A 20,379-nucleotide genomic window follows, 5' to 3' on the forward strand; every position below is an offset into this window, starting at 1 on the left:
TTCTGTCTGAGAGCAGGAGGGAGCGGAGTGGGGACCAAGGACAAAAGGGAGAGACAGAACCTGGCCTCGGACAGCCCCTGGCTCGGCCGGAGGTGTGATGCAGAGGGACCGGGACAACGGTGGAGACGGAGGCGGGGCGGGGTGCCCTGGCTGTAACCAGTACTCCGGAGCGCACTTCCCACTTATACCAGCGGGCTGCAGTTCCCTGGGCGGCCGCCGAGCCGCCAAGGGCCCCGCTGGCTGGCTGGGGTGGGGGCGGGGGCGGGGGCGGGGCTCGTCACGTGGAGAAGCGCGCGGAGGCGGGCGGGGCGGGGGCGCGCGCTCGGCTCTTTAAAGGCGCGCGAGCCGAGCCGGGAGAGGCGGCTCCGCGGCCGCAGGCGCAGGCCCGGGCCGACTAGCAAGACGCTGGGCGCGCCGGCCGCGGCAGCTCAGAGTCCCAACATGCGCCGGTCGGTGTGGCTGGCGCTGGCCGCGTCGCTCTTGCACGGTAAAGCCGCCGGATCTCCCAGTCCTCTACTCCTCCTCCGCGGGATCCCGGGCGCATCCTGGCTGCTCCGTGCGCCCCGCGCCCGGGCCAGGTTTGGGGGCTCGCGCCAGCGAGGGACAGTGGGCGGCGCTGCCGGGGGCTGTCCTGGGAATGAGAGCCCCTTTCGTTTGGGGTGCTTGCTTTGGGCGGTGGGGGTCCGCGGGCAGGGGGCGTGGGGTGCACCCCCGGTGGCCTTCCCTGAGCAGCCCGCTGGGCTCTCCTCTCTTTAAGTGTCCCTGCAAGGCGAGTTCCAGAGGAAGCTCTACAAGGAGCTGGTCAAGAACTACAACCCCTTGGAGAGGCCCGTGGCCAACGACTCGCAGCCGCTCACCGTCTACTTCTCCCTCAGCCTCCTGCAGATCATGGACGTGGTGAGTCCTGGCCCCGGCCACAGGGCTGCCCTCTCCCCGCCTTGGGCTCTGAGGGGTCGCAGAAGGATCAGGCGGGGTGGCTTGGCTTGGACGCGCTAGTTGGCTCAGGGTGAGGCGGGCCCGCGCTCTGTTCCCGACCTGGGCCTGCCCTCTGCTTCCTACCTCAGTTTCCCCATCTGCTGCGTGCCTCGGTTTCCCCACCAATCGAGGAGGAACCCCGTGAAGCATGTTCCACTGCCCCAGCTACTTGTGCATGGGTACTTCAGTCCCACCTTTCCCTCAGCTTAGAAACTCAGGATGAAAGTATCCCCAACCTGAGCCAGAATCAGCAAGAATAAGGTCCAAATGATCACATTTTAGTGCTCCTTATGTGCTAAGCGTTAGCATGCAGTCCGTGCCAATTTAGCCATCTCTAGACTTTGCTGGTGCCTGAGGTATGTAATTTCTTTGGGTAGGGGCTTGGCCTTGGGCTTTGTAGTTGGTTAATGTGTCCAGGCAGTTGGCCAGCTGTGAGCATTTACACGCCCCTCACCACAATACCAGTAATGGACTTTCCCCGGCCCCTTACTGGTGAGAGTAGTGCTGGTAGTCCAGCTTTGGGTCCACACCCGAGATGCACTTGTCTGTTCCTTCAGGCAGCTGCTCTCAGCCCCATGGGGTTTTTTCTTTGTGGACTTGCTAGTGCTCATTTCAGTTGACAAATCTGTATCATATGTATGACAAGTTCTTTCTTGCTCTTCTAGACTGCTCTGAAGGTTCAGTTTTCATTGTCATATCCTTCATACAATACAAATATTTTACAAAAGCATTTCATTGTTAAAAATGGGTTTCTGTGCGGTGTCTGTACAAGGCATCAGATTCTGTTCTGGGGCACATGAGGGTAAGAGTGGGACACAGGGATGGTGGTGTTCAGGGAGGAAAGAGGTGTGCGAATGGCCTAAGTTCCACACAGAAAGTGCTAAGAGCCACCAGAGAGGTTCAGATAAGTGGTGTAAGAAGACATGTGATATTTCATAATTTTACAAAGAGTACCCACACTACCACACTGATGCATGTTGCATCACTTAACCTAGTTAGAATTGCCACAATGAAAGCCTTCCTCTCCCATACTACACCTGTGTTAAATGTGTACTTTCTCCTACAGACAGAACTATGCTTTAAAATATTCAATGCATATGTGATGACATGGTCAACTTATCATGAAAGGAGGGCTGTAAAGAAAGACAAGTGCCATCATACAGTTTGCAAAAATTGCTGTTTACAGAGCTTGGATTACAGGAGAGGGGAAAGGATGAAGAGTTGGAGTTAGGGGAAGAGAGACTGAAAAAGAAGCTGTAGCATTGAATGAAGCCAGGTCAGAGAAATGCAAGTGCAGAGGTCTTGGGAGGGGCAAAAGTCTCTGGGTGTTTGGAGAGGCAAGTACTTTACAGAGCAACTTCTCTGTTACTTCAAGAGGTTCACGATTTGTACTTGGGAGCCTTGATGGTTTCTGGATTTGACAGTTTGTGGATGATTGCTATTAGGTAAGTTTTATAAGTGATCAGAGTCCGTACTGTGCATGATAGCATTTCATTGGTCACTGATGAGCTAAATATGTGAATGCACTTTGAGAGACCACAAAGTTAGCACATGACTGTGGTCATTTTCAGTAAAACATACCAAACCAAACAGCACTCCCCACCCCATCCCCTACACACACGATAAAGGACCAGTCAACACACTCCACAGTTGGTGCATGATAGGCTGGGAAGGTGAAACCCACCTCCCACTGTCCCATTTGCCTAGGATTGGCTCCAGCCAGCAAGACGGCCTTACCATGGGTATGCTACACAGTTGCCTCTCTTGAGTGGTCCTTGTGCTGGCTGGATGGTATGTGAAGTTACAGTGGCTACTTAGCCAAGGAGTAGGAACAGTGAGCAAGTGAAGCTGTCCTCCTAAGGCTGGCCATCTCTTTTGGAGAGGAGACCACTCACTGAGCAGCTGCAAGCCTTTCTGAGTGCTTTTGACTCTTTAAGAGACCCTTAAGGAATCAGGTTCTATAAGGGATTTGGGGGTCTTATGAGAAGTTTAGGCATAAACTTGAGTTACACAATGTGACAAATAATAAAACACAAACTTGTGTCAAGTTAGGAAGTTTAAAAAAAAAACAAAAATCATGAATACTGGATATCATCATCATTACAGTATTAGAGAAACACGTGAAGACAGCCATTAGCAGCGTGAGGTAATGGGAAGGTGGGAGGGGAAAAAGCCTTGATCTCACCTTGGCTGTCCAGCCATGACCCCATTGAACTTCCTAGGCAGGCAATGCTGCTAGCTCATGGTGTGGCCTTGAACAGATTTCTTTACCTCTTTAATCCCTGTTTCTTCATGTGTATAATGAGAATGGTAATACCCACTTCACCAGGTTTCAAGAGGATTAAATAAGAAAAAGTGCTTGACATACGCTAGTGATTCACTGAAGGTTTGCTCAATCTTAATTATGTAGCTACTCAACTCAGAGATTGGGAAGTTGATGCCTAGAAAGCTGTGGTCACTTGCCCAAAGTTGCTCATTGGTTAGAGGCAGGGCTGCAAGGAAAACCCACATCTGACTTGCAAGTTCTTTGCATCTCTTGCCTCCTTTAGAATTGATAACTACTTTTGCAGAATAGTTAGCTTGATTTATTTAAACTGGCTGAACTGTAACTGATTGAGTGTGACTGTCCTGAGATACTAGGTGAAAAGGAAGTCTCTGTATCAGAAGTAATGAAATATGCAAACATTTGTATTCCAGTTGGAATTGACTCTGCCTGGTTTTGAAGCAGGGCTTTCCAGCTGGAATCTTAGCACCCTGGACAGAGACACAGTGGCTCTTATAAAGGATTCATGTGACAGTCTTGACTGGTGCAAAATTCTCTTTATAAATCTGGTAACAGGGGTCATTTATGCACTCTGACTGAGCTGTTCTAGAGACCATTATCCCTCCCCCTAAGTCTTGTTATTGTTCCCCTTTTTGCCAGCAGAGGTTTCCTGGATGGAATGATGGAGAGTTGGCATATGATGTTGCATATCTTATTTTCATGAAAGATCATTTCTCTTTCACCAATTTATTCCACACATATTTACTGAACTTGTTTTTGTGAACATTGCTTGATTCAGAGGATTCATAAATGAATAAGAGATGGTTTCTACTTTTAAAACTCCTCACAATCTGGCTGGGGAGACCGACATGGAGATCCAAGACTACGACGTGTGTAATTTAACATACATGCCTATACAAAGTGCTACAAATACACATAGGAGAAAACATTTATTTCCAGCTAGCATGGCTGGGAATGGTTTCAAAGCGGAGGTAGTTAGATTTCTAAAAATGAGTAGGAATTTGACAGTTGGATAAAGTAGGAGAGACTTTCCAGGTGATGGGGGCAGGGTGAGGAAAGACAGATTTTGGTGGAGGGCAGCATATCTTCAGCAAGATGGGTTCTATGAAGCACTGTCTCCTGGTTAACCTTCACTACAAGTTTTACTGCAAGACTTCTTAGAATATTGAATGTCCTTATGTTTATTGAGAATTTCTAAAAGAGGGATATAGCATTGACCAAACCACTAATTTTTCTTTACAGACTCTTTTGTAAGAATTATGTTCTAGAAACACACCTTGCAGGGTGAAGGATAGGATTATTTTTTTGGTAGGATTATGAGTTGAGTTCAGAGACAGGAGGGGAATAGAGTGTAATGTGTCGTGTATGCTTTTGCAGAGTTGAGCTTTTGCCCTCGTCTGGGTATCTCAGAGGGCATGAGGAGGCAGTGTGCCAGGGGATTTGTGAAGCTGTAAGATCAGCTTGCCATAGCATATTTTCCTAGAAATGGAAACAATCCAAACTGTGATATTTGTATTAAATCCAACAAGTATAAATTATAGATTAGGATGAAAAAAAAAAAGATGCATACATTTTAAAGACAAAGCATGTGTTTTCAAAGGGATTGTTTTACCTGCTTTGGTCTGTTCTAGCTATTTAATAGGCTCCTTGGTGAAGTGCTAGGTGTAGAGTGGGAAGGTCTGGTGGATTTTTAAGGAGAGGAGGGATGTAACCAGATCTGTGTTTATTTAGATAGAGGATGTTGAGGGCAGTATGTCTACGGAATTGTTTGGAGAGGAGGTGAAGTGTATGTAGGCAAGGGATGAAGAGGTCGAAACTTCCCACGTTGTGGGAAAGTGAAAAGTGGACAGATTCCAAAGACACTTTGCATAGCTAATCTGTGATGTATAACTGTTTACATAAACTTCATGTAGCTACATAGATAAATTTGTTACGTAAAAGTGCCTGAGTTATTCCTAAATGCATACTCTGACTCACAGAGTTTATTAATTTACTTCGTGGGTTTGTAACTGGGCTGCGAATGAGATAAGACACAAGAAATCATTTTGAAGTGTTGCAAATGCAGGGTTCTAAACTGCCAACAGTTTCCATAATATTTCTCCTTTATTTGTGCCATTTAGTCATTCACCTGTATGCATACATCTTAAGGCCATTCTAAGTGTTGATTTGCATAAAATAAATGTGCACAGTTATGAAAGCCTGTCCAGAAGGCAAAGTATTTAAAATGAGTAATGTGAATCAACACATAATTATTATACAATGTAAAACACATAATTATGCACAAATGATTTTTGGTGTTTTATAGATTTTACTTTTAGATTCAGCCTTTTAGAAGCGTTAGTCACAAGACAGTTGAACTAAGTGGTCATGCATTTGGGGTTTGCTGCTACCAGTGGTGGGCATGGTTGTGGAGCCTGATATCCTAAGGGCTTGTGTATTACCTGACACATCCTCACGGGGCCTTTGCTTTTGCCAGGCTTAGAATTTTTCATCTACCAGCCACTATGTAAAATGCTATAACTCTAACTTAATGTTATCAAATATTAACTGTAAAAATTGTACATCTTGAACATCATGTGTGAAGAAAACCCAATGTTCAATTAAGTATCCTAATGTTTGTATACATATTTCTTAAAACTACAAAGGTAATATATATTTTGTGTAGGAAACAAACAAACAAAAAGGCCCGAGGGGAAAATCATCACCCAAATTACCATTACTCAAGCCATTCTGGTGTAGTTCATGGTCTCTTTTCTCTATAGAGTGTGTAGAGAAATATTTAAAAATTAAAAGTTTAGGGGTTCCTAGGTAACTCATTTGGTGAAACATCAGACTCTCAATTTCAGCTTATGTCATGATCTCATCATTCATGAGTATGAGCCCCACATCAGGCTTAGTGCTGGGGATAGAATCTGCTTAAGGTAACCTCTCTCCCCCTGTCCCTCTGCCCCTCCCCTGCTTGTGAATGCACTGCACACATGCTCTCTCTCTCTATCAAAAAAAAAAAGTGGGGGCTCCTGGGTGGCTCAGTTGGTTAATCATCTAACTCTTCTCCTCCCCCCTTTCAAAAATAAACTTAAAAAAAGTGTATAACCCCATTACAACACCTTAAACCATATTAACAGGCATTAATTTTAAAGTGATGCAAAGAAAGCCCAGGGTCCCCCAACTTCTCTGCCATATTAACTCCTCCCCCCAAATATGCCATGTAGTAAACAAATATGAGTTTTAAAATAAAATCAAATTCATTTTCCACTATCCTGCATTTCTCACATTAGTGCATGTTCAATCTCTGTCCCTCTTTTTATTTTAGAAATCGTTTAAAAAGTGTATATTGAAATGATTCATGATGTGACTTTTAAGTTACATGAAATGATTCATGATGTTGTTTCTAAACCTGGTTGCCTTTTTATTTTGTCCCAGTGCATATGAAGAATTGTAGGTATAATTTGAGGGTCTTGAGGATACTATCTTTATCAACTTTCATGTTTGTTTCTGGCCGACATCTGGGTCATGGCACCAGCACAAGCACAAACTGCCTTAATCCAGTTAATCATTGAGATGATGAGGGCCTGGACTTCCATCCCTGTAAGGGCTGCTCTGCTGTTGATTTTTGCTTATACATACCTAGATATAAATATAAAGAATTTGCTAGAGTCTTCTTTCTTTTCAGTGGAACTTGAACTCCTATTTGGTTCCCCTAGCTCTCAAGTCTGTCAAGATGTGCTTAATTTTTTGGTCTCTTAGGCATTGTTTCAGGAATCATCAAATGGTTCCCAAAAGGTGCCCCAAACTCTGTTATCTACCCAGGGCTTCCCTCTCCTTCTGGATCTTGGTGCTGCAATTTCTCATTGCTCTATTAATTTCTCTGGTGTTTTTATGCATGTGATCATTGCATTTTCCATCCTAATTGTTCTAACTGGAGGATTCGTGAGAACCACTTTGTTCATCATTGATAGTAGCAGAATTGAAATTCTAAATTAAGGCATGTTTATAATGCGTCCTTATAATTGATCCAAATTTATTATGGTGGAGATTTTATCCCTCTCAAACCTCTTTATGGCTTTGGGACATAAATAAACATACAAATTTTTTAGCTTTATAAACTGAGAAGTATGGACACTTTTACTAAAGGAATCTTTCTTGTAAATGTTGCTTTTCAGGTCTACCACTGAAGGTATTCCCCAAAGGGTTCAGTTTTCTCAGAGTTCCTGATTCATCCTTGACATGCTGTTAAAGGAAGAGAAATAGTCTTGTTATGGAGGGATGCCAACCAAAATCTCTGTTCTCTTATTGATTTATTAGGATTAGGTAGTGTTTTACTCCTCAGAGAAAAGGAGAGTCATTTGGAACCTTCTAATAGCAATTCCCATGGTATTTATTTCAGTAATTTATTGACAGTCAACATTAGCTATAAATCATTTTAGCAAAAACCAAAAACAAACAACTCCCCTAAACTAAAACTATTATAAAAATAGTGGGTCTGTGTACCTATTTATGTGTATATAAACACACACACACACACACACACACGTTCTTATCTCTCCTTGTCGAATATTTTCTTTGGGTACCTCTAAATGAGATATCATATAGTATGCTTAAGTTTCCATGAAAAAAAAGCTAGAAGTTACAGAAAAAGCTAAGGAATCACAGCTCTCAGATTGCCAAAATAATTGGATAAAACTAACATGATATTAAATAAGGAATTGTACAAAAACCCACATTCTGGGTTAAAAGTCACTGAAGGAGAATGGGCTGTGGGAGAGTGTTGGACATGTGCTGACTCCAGGCCCCAAGTCAGGTAGTAGATGAAGGAGCTGATCTGTCCCAGTGACAGGTAGAAGTTGGTAAAGGGGGAGGGAATTGTAACTGTCATAGTTAACAAATGCCATTTGTGTGAGATGATTCTCAAAGTGGGGAATTTACTCCCAGATCATTGTAAAGATTCCTGACTTGGGGTAAAAGAGGTAGTGTCTATATTCCAGGGAGAAGGCATATCGATAAAGTAAGAAAATTGCATTTATTTCTCACTGAAAAGTATGACACTGAGCACCATGATTTAGTTTTTCCCTTCTCTGGAAGTTTATGCAGGTGGAATAATGCAAGCACATGGTGTGTATTCTTTTGGGTCTGGTTATTTTTGCTCAATTTTATTTTTGTGAGAGTGCATTCAAGTTGTTGCCTATTATAATTTATTCATCTTTATTGCTATTCTGTTGATGGATATTCAGATTCCAGCTTTTGTCTATTAATAAGAACTCTGCCATGAATATTCCTATTGTACATATATTTTGATGCACATGTGTATGCATTTCTGCCTATCACATGCATATATGTATAGAAATGGACTAAGTCATAAAGTGGCAATATCTTTAAGTTTTCCAAATGAAGCCAAATTGTTTTATTTATTTATTTGTAAGTGTTTATTTTATTTATTTTGAGAGAGAGATGTAGAGAGAGAGAGAGAGAGCAGAGAGGGGCAGAGAGAGAGAGAGAGAATCCCAAGCAGGGTCCACGCTGTTAAGTGCAGAGCCCGATGTAGGGCTTGAACTCATGAACCGTGACATCATGACCAGAGCTGAAATCAAGAGCTGGCTGCTTAGCCCACTGGGCTAAGTGCCCCCAAATGTTTTAAAAAATGGTTATATACCAATTAATATTCTCACCAGAAGTGTATGAAAAATTCTTATTGCTCTACATACTCACCAACTCTTGGTATTTTCAATCTTTTTTATTCACCATTCTGGTGGGTGGGGATTTTATTATTTATTTATTTATTTACATGTTTATTTATTCTGAGAGAGAGAGGAGACAGCATGAGCAGGGGAGAGAGAGAGAGAGAGAGAGAGAGAGAGAGAGAGAGAGAGAGAATCCCAAGCAGGCTCAGTGGGGCTCAACACCATGAAACTTGAGATAATGACTGGAGCTGAGATCAAGAGCCAATCCTTAACCAGCTGAGCCACTCAGGCCCCCTTCTTTGTGATTTTAGTTTGTTTATTTTTGAGAGAGAGAGAGAGAGAGAGAAAGACAGAGACAGAGAGAGCAGGGGAGGGTTTGAGAGAGAGGGAGAGAATCCCAAGCAGGCTCCACAATGTCAGTGCAGAGCCCAATGTAGGGCTCGAACTCACAAACCGAGAGGTCATGACCTGAGCTGAAATCAAGAGTCAGGTGCTTAACAGACTGAGTCACCCTGGCAGACCTTCTTTGTGATTTTAATTAGTACTTCCTAGATTACCAGTGAAGTCAAGGACATTTTTATTTCCTAATTTTCAGCTTGATTATTTTCTTTTGAAAAGTGTCTATTCATGTCTCTTGCCTGTTTTTATCATTTCTATTTTTTTTGTTTTGTGTTGTTTTTCCTTTTTGATTTGTATGAGTTATTCTGTATTATGGATATGAGTCCTTAGGCACTTATATGCTTTTGCAGATATTCCCTCAGACTCTTGGCTTGTCTTTTTGGTCTTTTAATGTTTGTTCTTTCTGTCTTTTGTAAATCTTTAATCAAAGTATAATATACTTCTAGAGAGATGCTGTCTTGATGAACAGCAATTCATTATAATGTGGCCCAACTCATGAAACCTTATTTTCTATGTTTAATGCTTATTGTGTCCTATTTAAAAACTCTTTCTTTTTCTCAACATCATGAAGATATTTTCCCATAGAGGCGTTTTGTTGTTCTTGTTTTACCTTTCATATTTTATGTACCATCTACCTAGAATTGATTTTTAGTTGAGCATAGTTTATTTTTTTAATGTTTATTTATTTTATTTTGAGAGAGAGAGAGCGAGAGCGAGAGAGAGAAAGAGAGAGAGCAGGAACAGGGGACTAGCAGAGTGAGGGAGAGAGAATCCTAAGCGGGCTCTACACTGTCAGCGCAGAGCCCGATGCGGAACTCCATCCCATGATCCATGAGATCATGACCTGAGCTGAAATCAAGAGTCAGATGCTGCCCAGGTGTCTCTTAATTTAGTACAGTTTAAAGGGTATCACTTTTAAAGTAGTTTCGTGGAAATCTTGACTGATGATTAATTTCTTTTGTTTTTTAAAAGATAAAGGATTGTAGTGTATTTGCTGTGTGAATGTTGAACTATATCACACTTGGACATTGTGTATCCACTGTGTCTGCCTTCAGATAGATGTTTCAGTTATTTAATGTGTGTATAATATGGATAAAATGTATAGGCTGTGACATTTTTAAGTACTTAAACATGTCGATATGACATACAGCAGTTACAGAGCCAACAGTAAAGGATTTATAAGAAGCCCTAACCCCTAACCCCACATTTCCCATTGCTGTTCATTCCTCAGAGACCTCCAGTGATCTGTTTCTGGTTATGACTCCTGTTTTAATACTCCATTTATTATTCCTTGATTGATCAACTGTATCCACTTGCTATTGACTTCTTGTTATGACAGGATATGAACTTGGCTCACTCACCACAGCTCCCCCCTTCTACTCTCATACCACTGTTGTCATTTTCACTGATCACTTTTATACCTTCAAAAGATAATTCTTAAGGCTTTTTTTCATTTCTGTTATCCATAATTGGGTTTCCCTCTCTGTAAGCACTCTAGTTCTGTCCCTACTTTTCTTTAACTCCTTCTGTCTCCATGTTGGTAACCTTTACATTCTCTCTTTTAATCATATTTAATTTCTCTGCAATTTGATTCTGTTTTTTTAAAGCAGTCTTTATGATTTTGTGACAATGTAAACTGTATTGTCTGCAAAGCCATTTTTCTGAGCCTATACTTCCTTCTGTATGGGTCCAATGCTGTGGCTTCTGTGCCATTCAGTGGGGTGGAGTGTATCTGTTGTCTACTGATTCAAATGTTCTTCTCTTTTTAAATGTTTTATTTATTTTTATTTTTGAGAGAGAGTGAGAGAGAGCGCACACGTGTGAGAGAGCGCACATGAGCAGGGGAGGGGCAGAGAGAGAGAGACACAGAATCCAAAGCAGGCTCCAGGCTCTGACCTGTCAGCTCAGAGTCTGATGTGGGGCTCAAACTCCTGAACCACGAAATCATGACCTGAGTCGAAGTCAGATGCTCAACTGACTGAGCCACCCAGGCGCCCCTATTTGTCTTTTTTTATACTCTTTACCAAATCATATCATACCTTTCTTTTTCTAAATCTTTAGTCATGCAGTTTATTCTGTGGATCCTCCTTTTATTATTCTCTCTGTTCATTATACAGTTGATCACCTTTCTCAAATGATATCAGTTGAAGATTATTGTTCATTTCTTTAGTTTATGTGTTTTAAACTGGATTATATTATTTCTTCTAAGGTAATTTATTCCTTTTCTTTTAATTTTACTCATTTATTTATTTGTCTTTCTGTTTATTTTTACGGTTTGTTTGTTTGGCAAGCTTTCCTAAAATGACTTTTGATTCTTAGAATTCTTTTTGTATTTTATTTTTTATTTTTATTTTTTAAAATTTTTTAACTTTTTTTTTTTTTTTTTTTTTTTGAGACAGAGACAGAGCATGAATGGGGGAGGGTCAGAGAGAGGGGGAGACACAGAATCTGAAACAGGCTCCAGGCTCTGAGCGGTCAGCACAGAGCTCGATGTGGGGCTTGAACCAACGGACCGCGAGATCATGACCTGAGCCGAAGTCGGCCGCTTAACCGACTGAGCCACCCAGGCGCCCCATCTTTTTGTATTTTAAAATTAGGGAAGAGAAGCATTGGTGGAAGTGCTATATTTGAGAGTAGGATTTAGTGTCTTTCAGCTCTGGTTTTAGGGCCTGAGTGAGGACTGTTAAAATTTTTGAAGCCCCTACATGCCAAAGAGCTGGATGGTTTGCCTCAGGGGCATCTCTTCTCACATTAACTTCTTTATTCTCTGATTCATTACTATCCAATAGAAGTATAATGTTGGCTACAGATGTAATTTTAGATTTCCTAGTGGCCACACTTAAAAACATATAGGTGAAATTAATTTTAATAATATATTTTACTTAACCTAATGTATCAAAATTATTAACATTTCAACACATAGCAAATGCAGAAACATTGTTAATAAGATGGTTTATACTTCTGGGGGAGGGCAGAGCTGAGTCTTAGAAATCACATGTGTATGTTGCACTCAGCACATTTCAGCAGTGGTCACTTATCAAGGACTCAGTAGCCACCTTTTCCTAGTGGCTACCATATTAGACTCCACAGCTCTAACCAATCCACTTGTTTGGGTTTTGACTGTATTGAGAAGGAACCCTGGCTAATGGTTATTCTTAGAAGGGAGCTGGTAGCTCTCTTTTCCAGAGCTCTCTGTCATTCACCTGTGTCAGCTCCACTCCATCCACCTTGCCTCCTTCAGTTCACTTCTGAACTCAGTGAGGCTCCACTCAGCAAACCTGCTCCTCCCACCCTGCAGTCAGTCCCCTCTCCAGTATTTAGCAGCGGCTACCTTCACTCTACCTTTGCAGTCGCCAAGGCTCCATGCACATGCTGTTTTCCTGTAATGTATTGAAATATTTTTATTTATGATTCCATTTATGATTTAATTCCCATTCTCTTTGTTTGGGGGTTTTTATACCACTTCCCTCCTTTATTTTTTTTTTTTTCAACATTTTTTTTAATTTATTTTTGGGACAGAGAGAGGCAGAGCATGAACGGGGGAGGGGCAGAGAGAGAGGGAGACACAGAATCGGAAGCAGGCTCCAGGCTCCGAGCCATCAGCCCAGAGCCTGACGCGGGGCTCGAACTCACGGACCGCGAGATCGTGACCTGGCTGAAGTCGGACGCTCAACCGACTGCGCCACCCAGGCGCCCCCCTCCTTTATTTTAATTTCAGTGGTCTCAGAGGGAAAGGGGAAATAAATGGGTGTGTTTAGGCTGACATCTCAAACTGGAAACTTACAGGATATTCTTATCAGCAACTTAGCCAATGGCATAAATATGTTGTTTTGTATTTTTAATCCATTGTTTGATTCACATGTCCATGTTGATACTTCTGTAATACATTTTGATATTTAAAGGGATCCTTTAAACTGATTGGGCAGTGAACACTTGGGCACAGTTGTTTCTGTCATTTTCTTATATTAGTGCAGTTCCTTGGAATGCTGTATGACCATGCCCTTCAGATGGCGTTCTGTGACCTGTTGAATGTATGCTTAAAAGGTATTGTCTAAAAAATACAGGTAGAAGTTATAATTTCCTCGTCCTTGGCAACACCCTTGAATTTACCAAGAATGAGATAATAAGCATTTTCACATATGTATTACATATACAGTTTATTTAAATGTAAATAAATGTTTTCTTTTAAAGTAGCCACTGTAGAAAGTGATACATTTACTCTAACGAACTACTATATTATCGAATACTTTTGGACTCCTGTTAGGGTTAAAGCACTATTATTTGAAAATTTTCAGTAGGGAATTTTTAGTTTCAGGATAAGTTTGTTTATGATGAATGACAGGGTGTTCCTTAACGTGGGGTCTCATGATGAAGATTCATGGCTCCTAAATGAGATGGAAATGGATTTTCTGTTCTCTTTCTTTTGGATGCTTATAATCTGATACGAAGAAAAATCAAAATAAAGTTCCCCAAAGTGTCCTAAGCAACTTAAAATCTTTCTATACTATTTTCAAAGAGAGCCTGTAATGAGATAATGAACTTACTGGTACGTAAGCTTGAAAAATCTTTAGTTTATATTCATACCTTATATATTAAATGAAATGTTTTGTGGGTTTTAAAAATTAAATTAATTAATTTAAAAATTAAATGGTTAAAGCTTTTTTTAAAAAAAGTTTTTATTTATATTCCAGTTAATATACAGTGTTAATATTACTTTCAGGTATACAATATAGTGATTCAACAATTCCATATAGCACCCAGTGCTCATCACTACAAGTGTACTCCTTAGTCCTCATCACCTACTTAACCCATCCCCAACCCAACTCCTCTCTGGTAACCCTTAGTTTGTTCTCTATAGTTAAGAGTTTGCTTCTTGGTTTTCCTCTCTCTCTTTTTTCCCTTTGCTCATTTGTTTTGTATCTTAAATTCCACATATGAATGGAATCATATGGTATTTGACTTTCTCTGACTGATTTTGCTCAGCATAATAATCTCTAGTTTCATCCATGTCATTGTAAATGGCAAGATCTTATTATTTTTATGGCTGAATAACATTCCATTGCATATATACACCACTTTTCTTTATCCATTCATCATTTGATGGACAGTTGAGCTGTTTCCATAAAATGACTATTGTAAATAGTGCTGCTATAAATATTAGGGTGCCTGTATCCTTTTGAATTAGTACTTTTGTATCCTTTGGATAAATACCTAGTAGTGCAATTGGTGGATTGAGGGTAGTTCTAAAGATATTTTTTTTTTAATTTTTTTTAACGTTTATTTATTTTTGAGACAGAGAGAGACAGAGCATGAACAGGGGAGGATTAGAGAGAGGGAGACACAGAATCGGAAACAGGCCCCAGGCTCTGAGCTGTCAGCACAGAGCCCAACGCGGGGCTCGAACTCACAGACTGTGAGATCATGACCTGAGCTGAAGTCGGACGCTCAACCGACTGAGCCACCCAGGCGCCCCCTAGGGTAGTTCTATTTTTAACATTTTGAGGAGCCTCTATACTGTTTTCCAGAGTGGCTGCATCAGTTTTTTCAGTTTGCATTCCCACCAACAGGGCAAGAAGGTTCCCCTTTCTCGCATCCTTTATAATACCTGATGCTTCTTGATGTTTCTTTCTTGTATTCTTGAGTTTAGCCATTCTGACTGTTAATGAGGTGATATCTCATTGTAGTTTTGATTTGCATTTCCCTGACGATCAGTAATGTTGAACATCTTTTCATATGTCTGTTGGCCATCTGGATGTCTTCTTTGTAAAAGTGTCTATTCATGTCTTCTGTCCATTTTTTAATTGGATTATTTTTTTTTTTAGGTTTGAGTTCTTTATATATTTTGGATACTAACCCTTTATCAGATATGCCATTTGCAAATATCTTCTTCCATTCTTTTGGTTGCCTTTTAGTTTTGTTGATTCCTTCACTGTGCAAAACCTTTTTATTTTGATGAAGTCCCAATAATTTATTTTTTCTTTTCTTTCCCTTGCCTCTGAAGACATATCTAGTAAGATGTTGCTCCAACTAAGGTCAAAGAGATTGCTGCCTGTGTTCTCCCCTAGGATTTTGATGGTTTCCTGTCTCACATTTAGGTTTTTCATCCATTTTGAATTTATTTTTGTGTATGGTATAAGAAAGTGGTCCAATTTCATCTTCTGTGTATCACTATCCAGTTTTCCCAACAGCATTTGTTGAAGAGACTGTCTTTTTTCCATTGGATGTTTTTTCCTATTTTGTCGAAGATTAATTGACCATATAATCATGGGTTTATTTCTGGGTTTTCTATTCTGTTCCAATGATCTATGTGTCTATTTCTATGAATTGGCAAAACCTTTACAAATACTTAGTAAAATCCTCAACATTTAAAAACTTCTTTAAAAGGTTTTCTTTTTAAAACTAAAATGTAACTCTTAGATTTTTCATTAAATGTTATAGTTATACTCAGCAAATTGTTCCTGAATCACTTACAACAGTATTTTATATTTGCCTCAAATATCTGTAGATTGAGGATCAATACAATTCTGATTGATGAAAACTAAAGAATAACAGGTATGTTGATTAAAAATGGGCAAAGTCCATAGAATCTTGGTATTTGTGAACATTCAGATATTTCTGGTTATTTTTCAGGGGCATATCCTAGAGGCAATTGGAAGTCAGGAGATAGGTTTTTGGTTTTTTGTTGTTGTTGTTGTTTTTTGTTTGTTTGTTTTGTTTTGTTTGTTTTTTTTAAGTGACATAAAGAGCCAGCCATGTAGATAGCTAAAGCAGGAGAATTTATCTAAATTTGTCTTTGAGGCTTCCCTGTTCTTTATATTAGTAGTCATGTGTTTTATTGTTCCAGAATATTGCATCAAGGGCTTTTTTCTCAAAGTCATTAGGCCAAGGATTTGTATTTTCTGACTTAGGGTCCCAGGAATGAGAGAGGATTTTAAAGCAGCTCTCTGGAAGCTGGAACAGAACTGGAATACAGTCCATAGCCACAGGGAGTTTCTCCTTATCTTATTTCCCTCAGAGGGAGTCAGGACAGTTGGACCCTTCATCTTCTTCCCATGTATGGAGCAATTAATGTAACAGGCATGGCCTTGGATGATCCTTTGTCAGTAACCATTGGGTGTGTATTAAAACAGCAACATACAGATGGCACCTTCATTGCTTATGACAGAGAAAATTAGGGGCAGTGGATTACATGAAAAACTGCAAGGGAATATTCATGATAGGAAATGCGTTTCCTTTCCAGTAGTGGTTTGTACCAGTAGGGAGCAGCTGGTCACAGAAGTCTCTTCACAAACAATCTTTCCACTGGCTTCCTGCATTTTTCCAAATAGCATACCAGATTAGAGAGAAATGCTTATAAAGTGCTTGAAACTTAATCTCAGAGGAAATGAATAGCAAGATGGAATACATGGTGTAGCATTGTGTAGATGGGAAAGATTGCACTGATTTCAGAAATCTATTTTTTTTGAAAATGAGTGTCCTTCTGACATTATCATTGTATCTGCCAGGAAATCTGGAAAAGGCTGTGGGTAGGTGGGTAAGACCTGAGGTGGGTAGGATTCAGGGTCTGGTTCCCCTACCTATAAGTAGCTTTGATGGTTTGACTTTGGGTGTATAGCTCAATGTCTGTATTTGAAAAGATCTTTAAAATGTCATCATCTGTACGTATATAACTTTAAAGTTTCAAACACTGTCACACACCTTATTTTTGTCTCTTCAGTAATCATGTGAACTACATGTTATATTATTATGGTCATTCTTGTTTACGCAGAGAAACTGGGGTTCGAGCCCAGGTCTTCTCCTTTTTTTTTTTTTTTTTTTAATTTGGGGATTTTTAAATAATATATTATGCAATATTCAAGATTTTAAATGGGTGACCAATGAGATTTTGTTATCATTTTGAATTATTCTGGGGGATGTTTGATATGTTTTATTTCATTGCAGTGAATGTTTCTAAATGCTCAAAATGTCGGGTTACCTCCTGTGTCTTTTTGGCATGGTTTCTGTGACCATGGATATTTTCTCTGTTTCTAGCACAAAATAAAATGAGGTGTCACAAGTTCATTGTGTATCTCCCACTCTAGACCTAGATCCCCTTTTATCAAGAAGCCTGTCAGTGGGAAATTGTGTTTGGAAATCACTGATTGACAGTAGGTAATAGAATAAATTCTGACTTGAGTCTACTATATATCTCAGAAAGAGATAACTGAGAAAATGGGAAGTAAGAGTAATAAAGAAATGATTAAAAAAAAACCTTCTAGAGTTCAAGGAAAACATGAAAACTTAGATGAAAAAGTCACACTGAATACTTCAATTTTAACACGCCAAGTAAAGGAAAAGAAAATCTTTAATTCGTGCAGAACAGGCAAAAATCATTTTGCCAGAGGATGATTGCCAAAATGACATCTGTCATCTTAGGAGGAAACCTTGGATTTGAGAAGACAATGGGCTATAATGCCAAAGCTTAGATGAGAAACTGATTATTGTTATCCCCCAAATCTCTACAAAGTCAAGTAGAAAAGAAAAAAAAAAGTTTCAAATATGTAAGGATTCAAGGTTTACCACCCACAAATTATTTAAAAGAATTGCTATCCAATGCATTCTAGTTATGCAAAAACAAAAAGCAAACCCTAATCAAACCTTTATAGGTGGGGTATAAGAAATACACGTAGTCAGAGATAAAAAAAAAATAATCTCATTAAACCTAATTAAAGTGTCAGGCAACAACAATCCCTGCAATTTTAATAGCAGTCTATAACCCAGATCTCTCTTTTACTCTCTCAATGTATATATGAATGAAAATATTTTTTTCAAAAATTTAAATAAGCACTATAAGAAAATTATAAAATTTTCAACCTTGAATGGGAAAAATGAAGCAAAGAAACTTGAATATTCCAGTAATATATACAGATGGTTTCAAGAAACACACCAAAAACACTGTGGGGAAATTTTGATGACAGAATTTTGATGACAGAAACAAGGCCAGTCTTAATCCATAATCACTACTGTGAGATGGGTAGATGCACCTTTAAAAACAGGAAGCCCAGATTCATTTTTCAAAATTCCAGCTAAATGCCACTTCCAAATTAATTTCAAATTAATCAAATTATGCCACTTTTAAATTAAAACTACTCAGGTACTAGTGGATAAAAAGACATAGATAAATATTAGATGGGAAAATGCTGCAACAGGGAGATATTAACAGTGGACTCACTATTGTATCTTCCTCTATTGGAGGCTCACTGTGATGGTTAATTTTATGTCAACTTGACTGGGTAAGGGATGCTTAGATAGCTGGTAAAACATTATTTACAGGGATGTATGTGAGGGTGTTTCTTGAAGAGATTAGCATTTGAGATTGAGTAAAGAATATTACTTTCATCCATGCTGCTGGGCATCAACCAATTCATTGAGGGCCCTAATAGAACAAATAGGCAGATGAAGGGTGAATTTGTTCTCCATATTTAAACTGGGACATCCACTTTCTGCCCATGGACATCAGTGCTCCTGGTTCATGGGTTTTCCAACTTCACAGTTCTGGAAGGACTTATGCCGTTGGCCCCTAGTTCTTGGGCTTTTGAACTCAGACTCAGACTCAGACTGGATTATACCAAGATCTTTCCTTGTTCTCCAGCTTGCAGACAGCAGGTCATGGGACTTTTTGGCCTTTGTAATTGTGTAAGCCAATTCCTATAATAAATTTCGTGTGTGTGTGTGTGTGTGTGTGTGTGTGTGTCCTATAGTTACTGGTTTTTTTAGGGGAATGCTGACTAATGCACTCATCAAGGGAGGCCATCTGCAATTGGCCTGGGAGGGAAGGTGGCTTCAGTGAGGTGGGAAGGCATTGAAGCAAGTATTCAAAGTCCACTGGGAGGACAGAGCATACAAGTCAAGGGGTGATGGCAGAATTGTGTACCCTGAGGAGCATTGTGGGCCTTGAGGGCTCTGGATGCTCACTGTGAATTATAAGATCAGAGGGATGACAGCAGTAACCAATGTCAGTACCTGGCTCTGCATTTATTCCTTGCTGCAGCCCTGCAAATGAACTGCTATTCACTGTATTTTGTTAATTGGACACCAAAGTTGGTGTGAGTTCATGGTAATTGTAAAAGTGGAGCTGCCATGTGTTGAGAAACTACAAATGGCTTAAAAACTATTGAGAGCTCAGCAGCCCTTGCATCAGGAGTCATGCAGTGGACTGTACTTACTGCATCCTTCACCCAGCCCAGACCAGAAGCCAAGTCAAGGCAAGAGAGAAGGGAGGAACATTGTCTAGGCACTTACCCTGCCTGTAAAGAGCAGTCTGAAATGGTTCCTGGCCTAGTTCAAATGACATTTCTATAAAGAGATTTCCTGGTCTCTTCTAGTCAGAATTAATCTTTTTCCCTTTGGTGATATCAAAACACTTCACTTATTTATAAGTTGCTGCTAGGTAGATTCAGACAGATACACAAGATTTGACATCATAAGAAGAGAGTTTAAAACTGAGCTCAGGGGTGCCTGGGTGGCTCAGTTAAGTGTCTACCTCTTGATTTTGGCTCAGGTCATGATCTCACAGTTGTGAGATGGAGCCACCTTCAGCTCCACGCTGGGACTGGAGCCTGACTGAGATTCTTTTCCCTCAGGCCTTCCTCCCCTCCCTGAAAATCAATCAGTCAGTCTGAGCTCAAACCCTCCTAAGTTGTGTGAGCTCGGGAATGCTGCCACACCTCTTGGATACTGTCCCTTAAAATAATAATACTTGCTGTGATAATGTCACAGTACTGTTGTAGGTGGTGATACTTTTAAAAATTTGTATTTTTGTTAATATAATTCTTGCACATAAATTAAGCACTGAAATAAATCTCTGTGGCTTATTTATATATCTGCCTCCATTTACATTTCCCAGAAGCAACTACTTTCATTTCTTAGCTGTTTCTTTGAGATTCACATCTATATCTTTAAATGAAATGCTTGCAATAACCACTACCTTTTGGTTTAGAGTTATGTTCACTATCTAAGTCCTTCCCAATGCTGAAGTGAAGATTTATTTCTCCATTCACTCCC

At 40.1% G+C, this 20,379-nt stretch overlaps 1 protein-coding gene across 1 annotated transcript in view; it reads left to right on the plus strand.

Moving 5' to 3' along the window:
- The first annotated feature begins 335 nt into the window (after nt 1-335).
- CHRNA7 (cholinergic receptor nicotinic alpha 7 subunit) overlaps nt 336-20,379 on the plus strand; it is a 113,978-nt gene continuing 93,934 nt past the window's right edge. The window contains exons 1-2 of the mRNA XM_060617888.3: nt 336-487; nt 758-897. Of these exons, the coding sequence (XP_060473871.1) occupies nt 442-487; nt 758-897 (186 nt within the window). The 5' untranslated portion in view covers nt 336-441. The remainder of the gene's footprint in view (nt 488-757; nt 898-20,379) is intronic.

The sequence above is a fragment of the Panthera onca genome, chromosome B3 (genome assembly GCF_046562875.1).
Source record: "Panthera onca isolate mPanOnc1 chromosome B3, mPanOnc1 haplotype 2, whole genome shotgun sequence".
NCBI lineage: Eukaryota > Metazoa > Chordata > Mammalia > Carnivora > Felidae > Panthera > Panthera onca.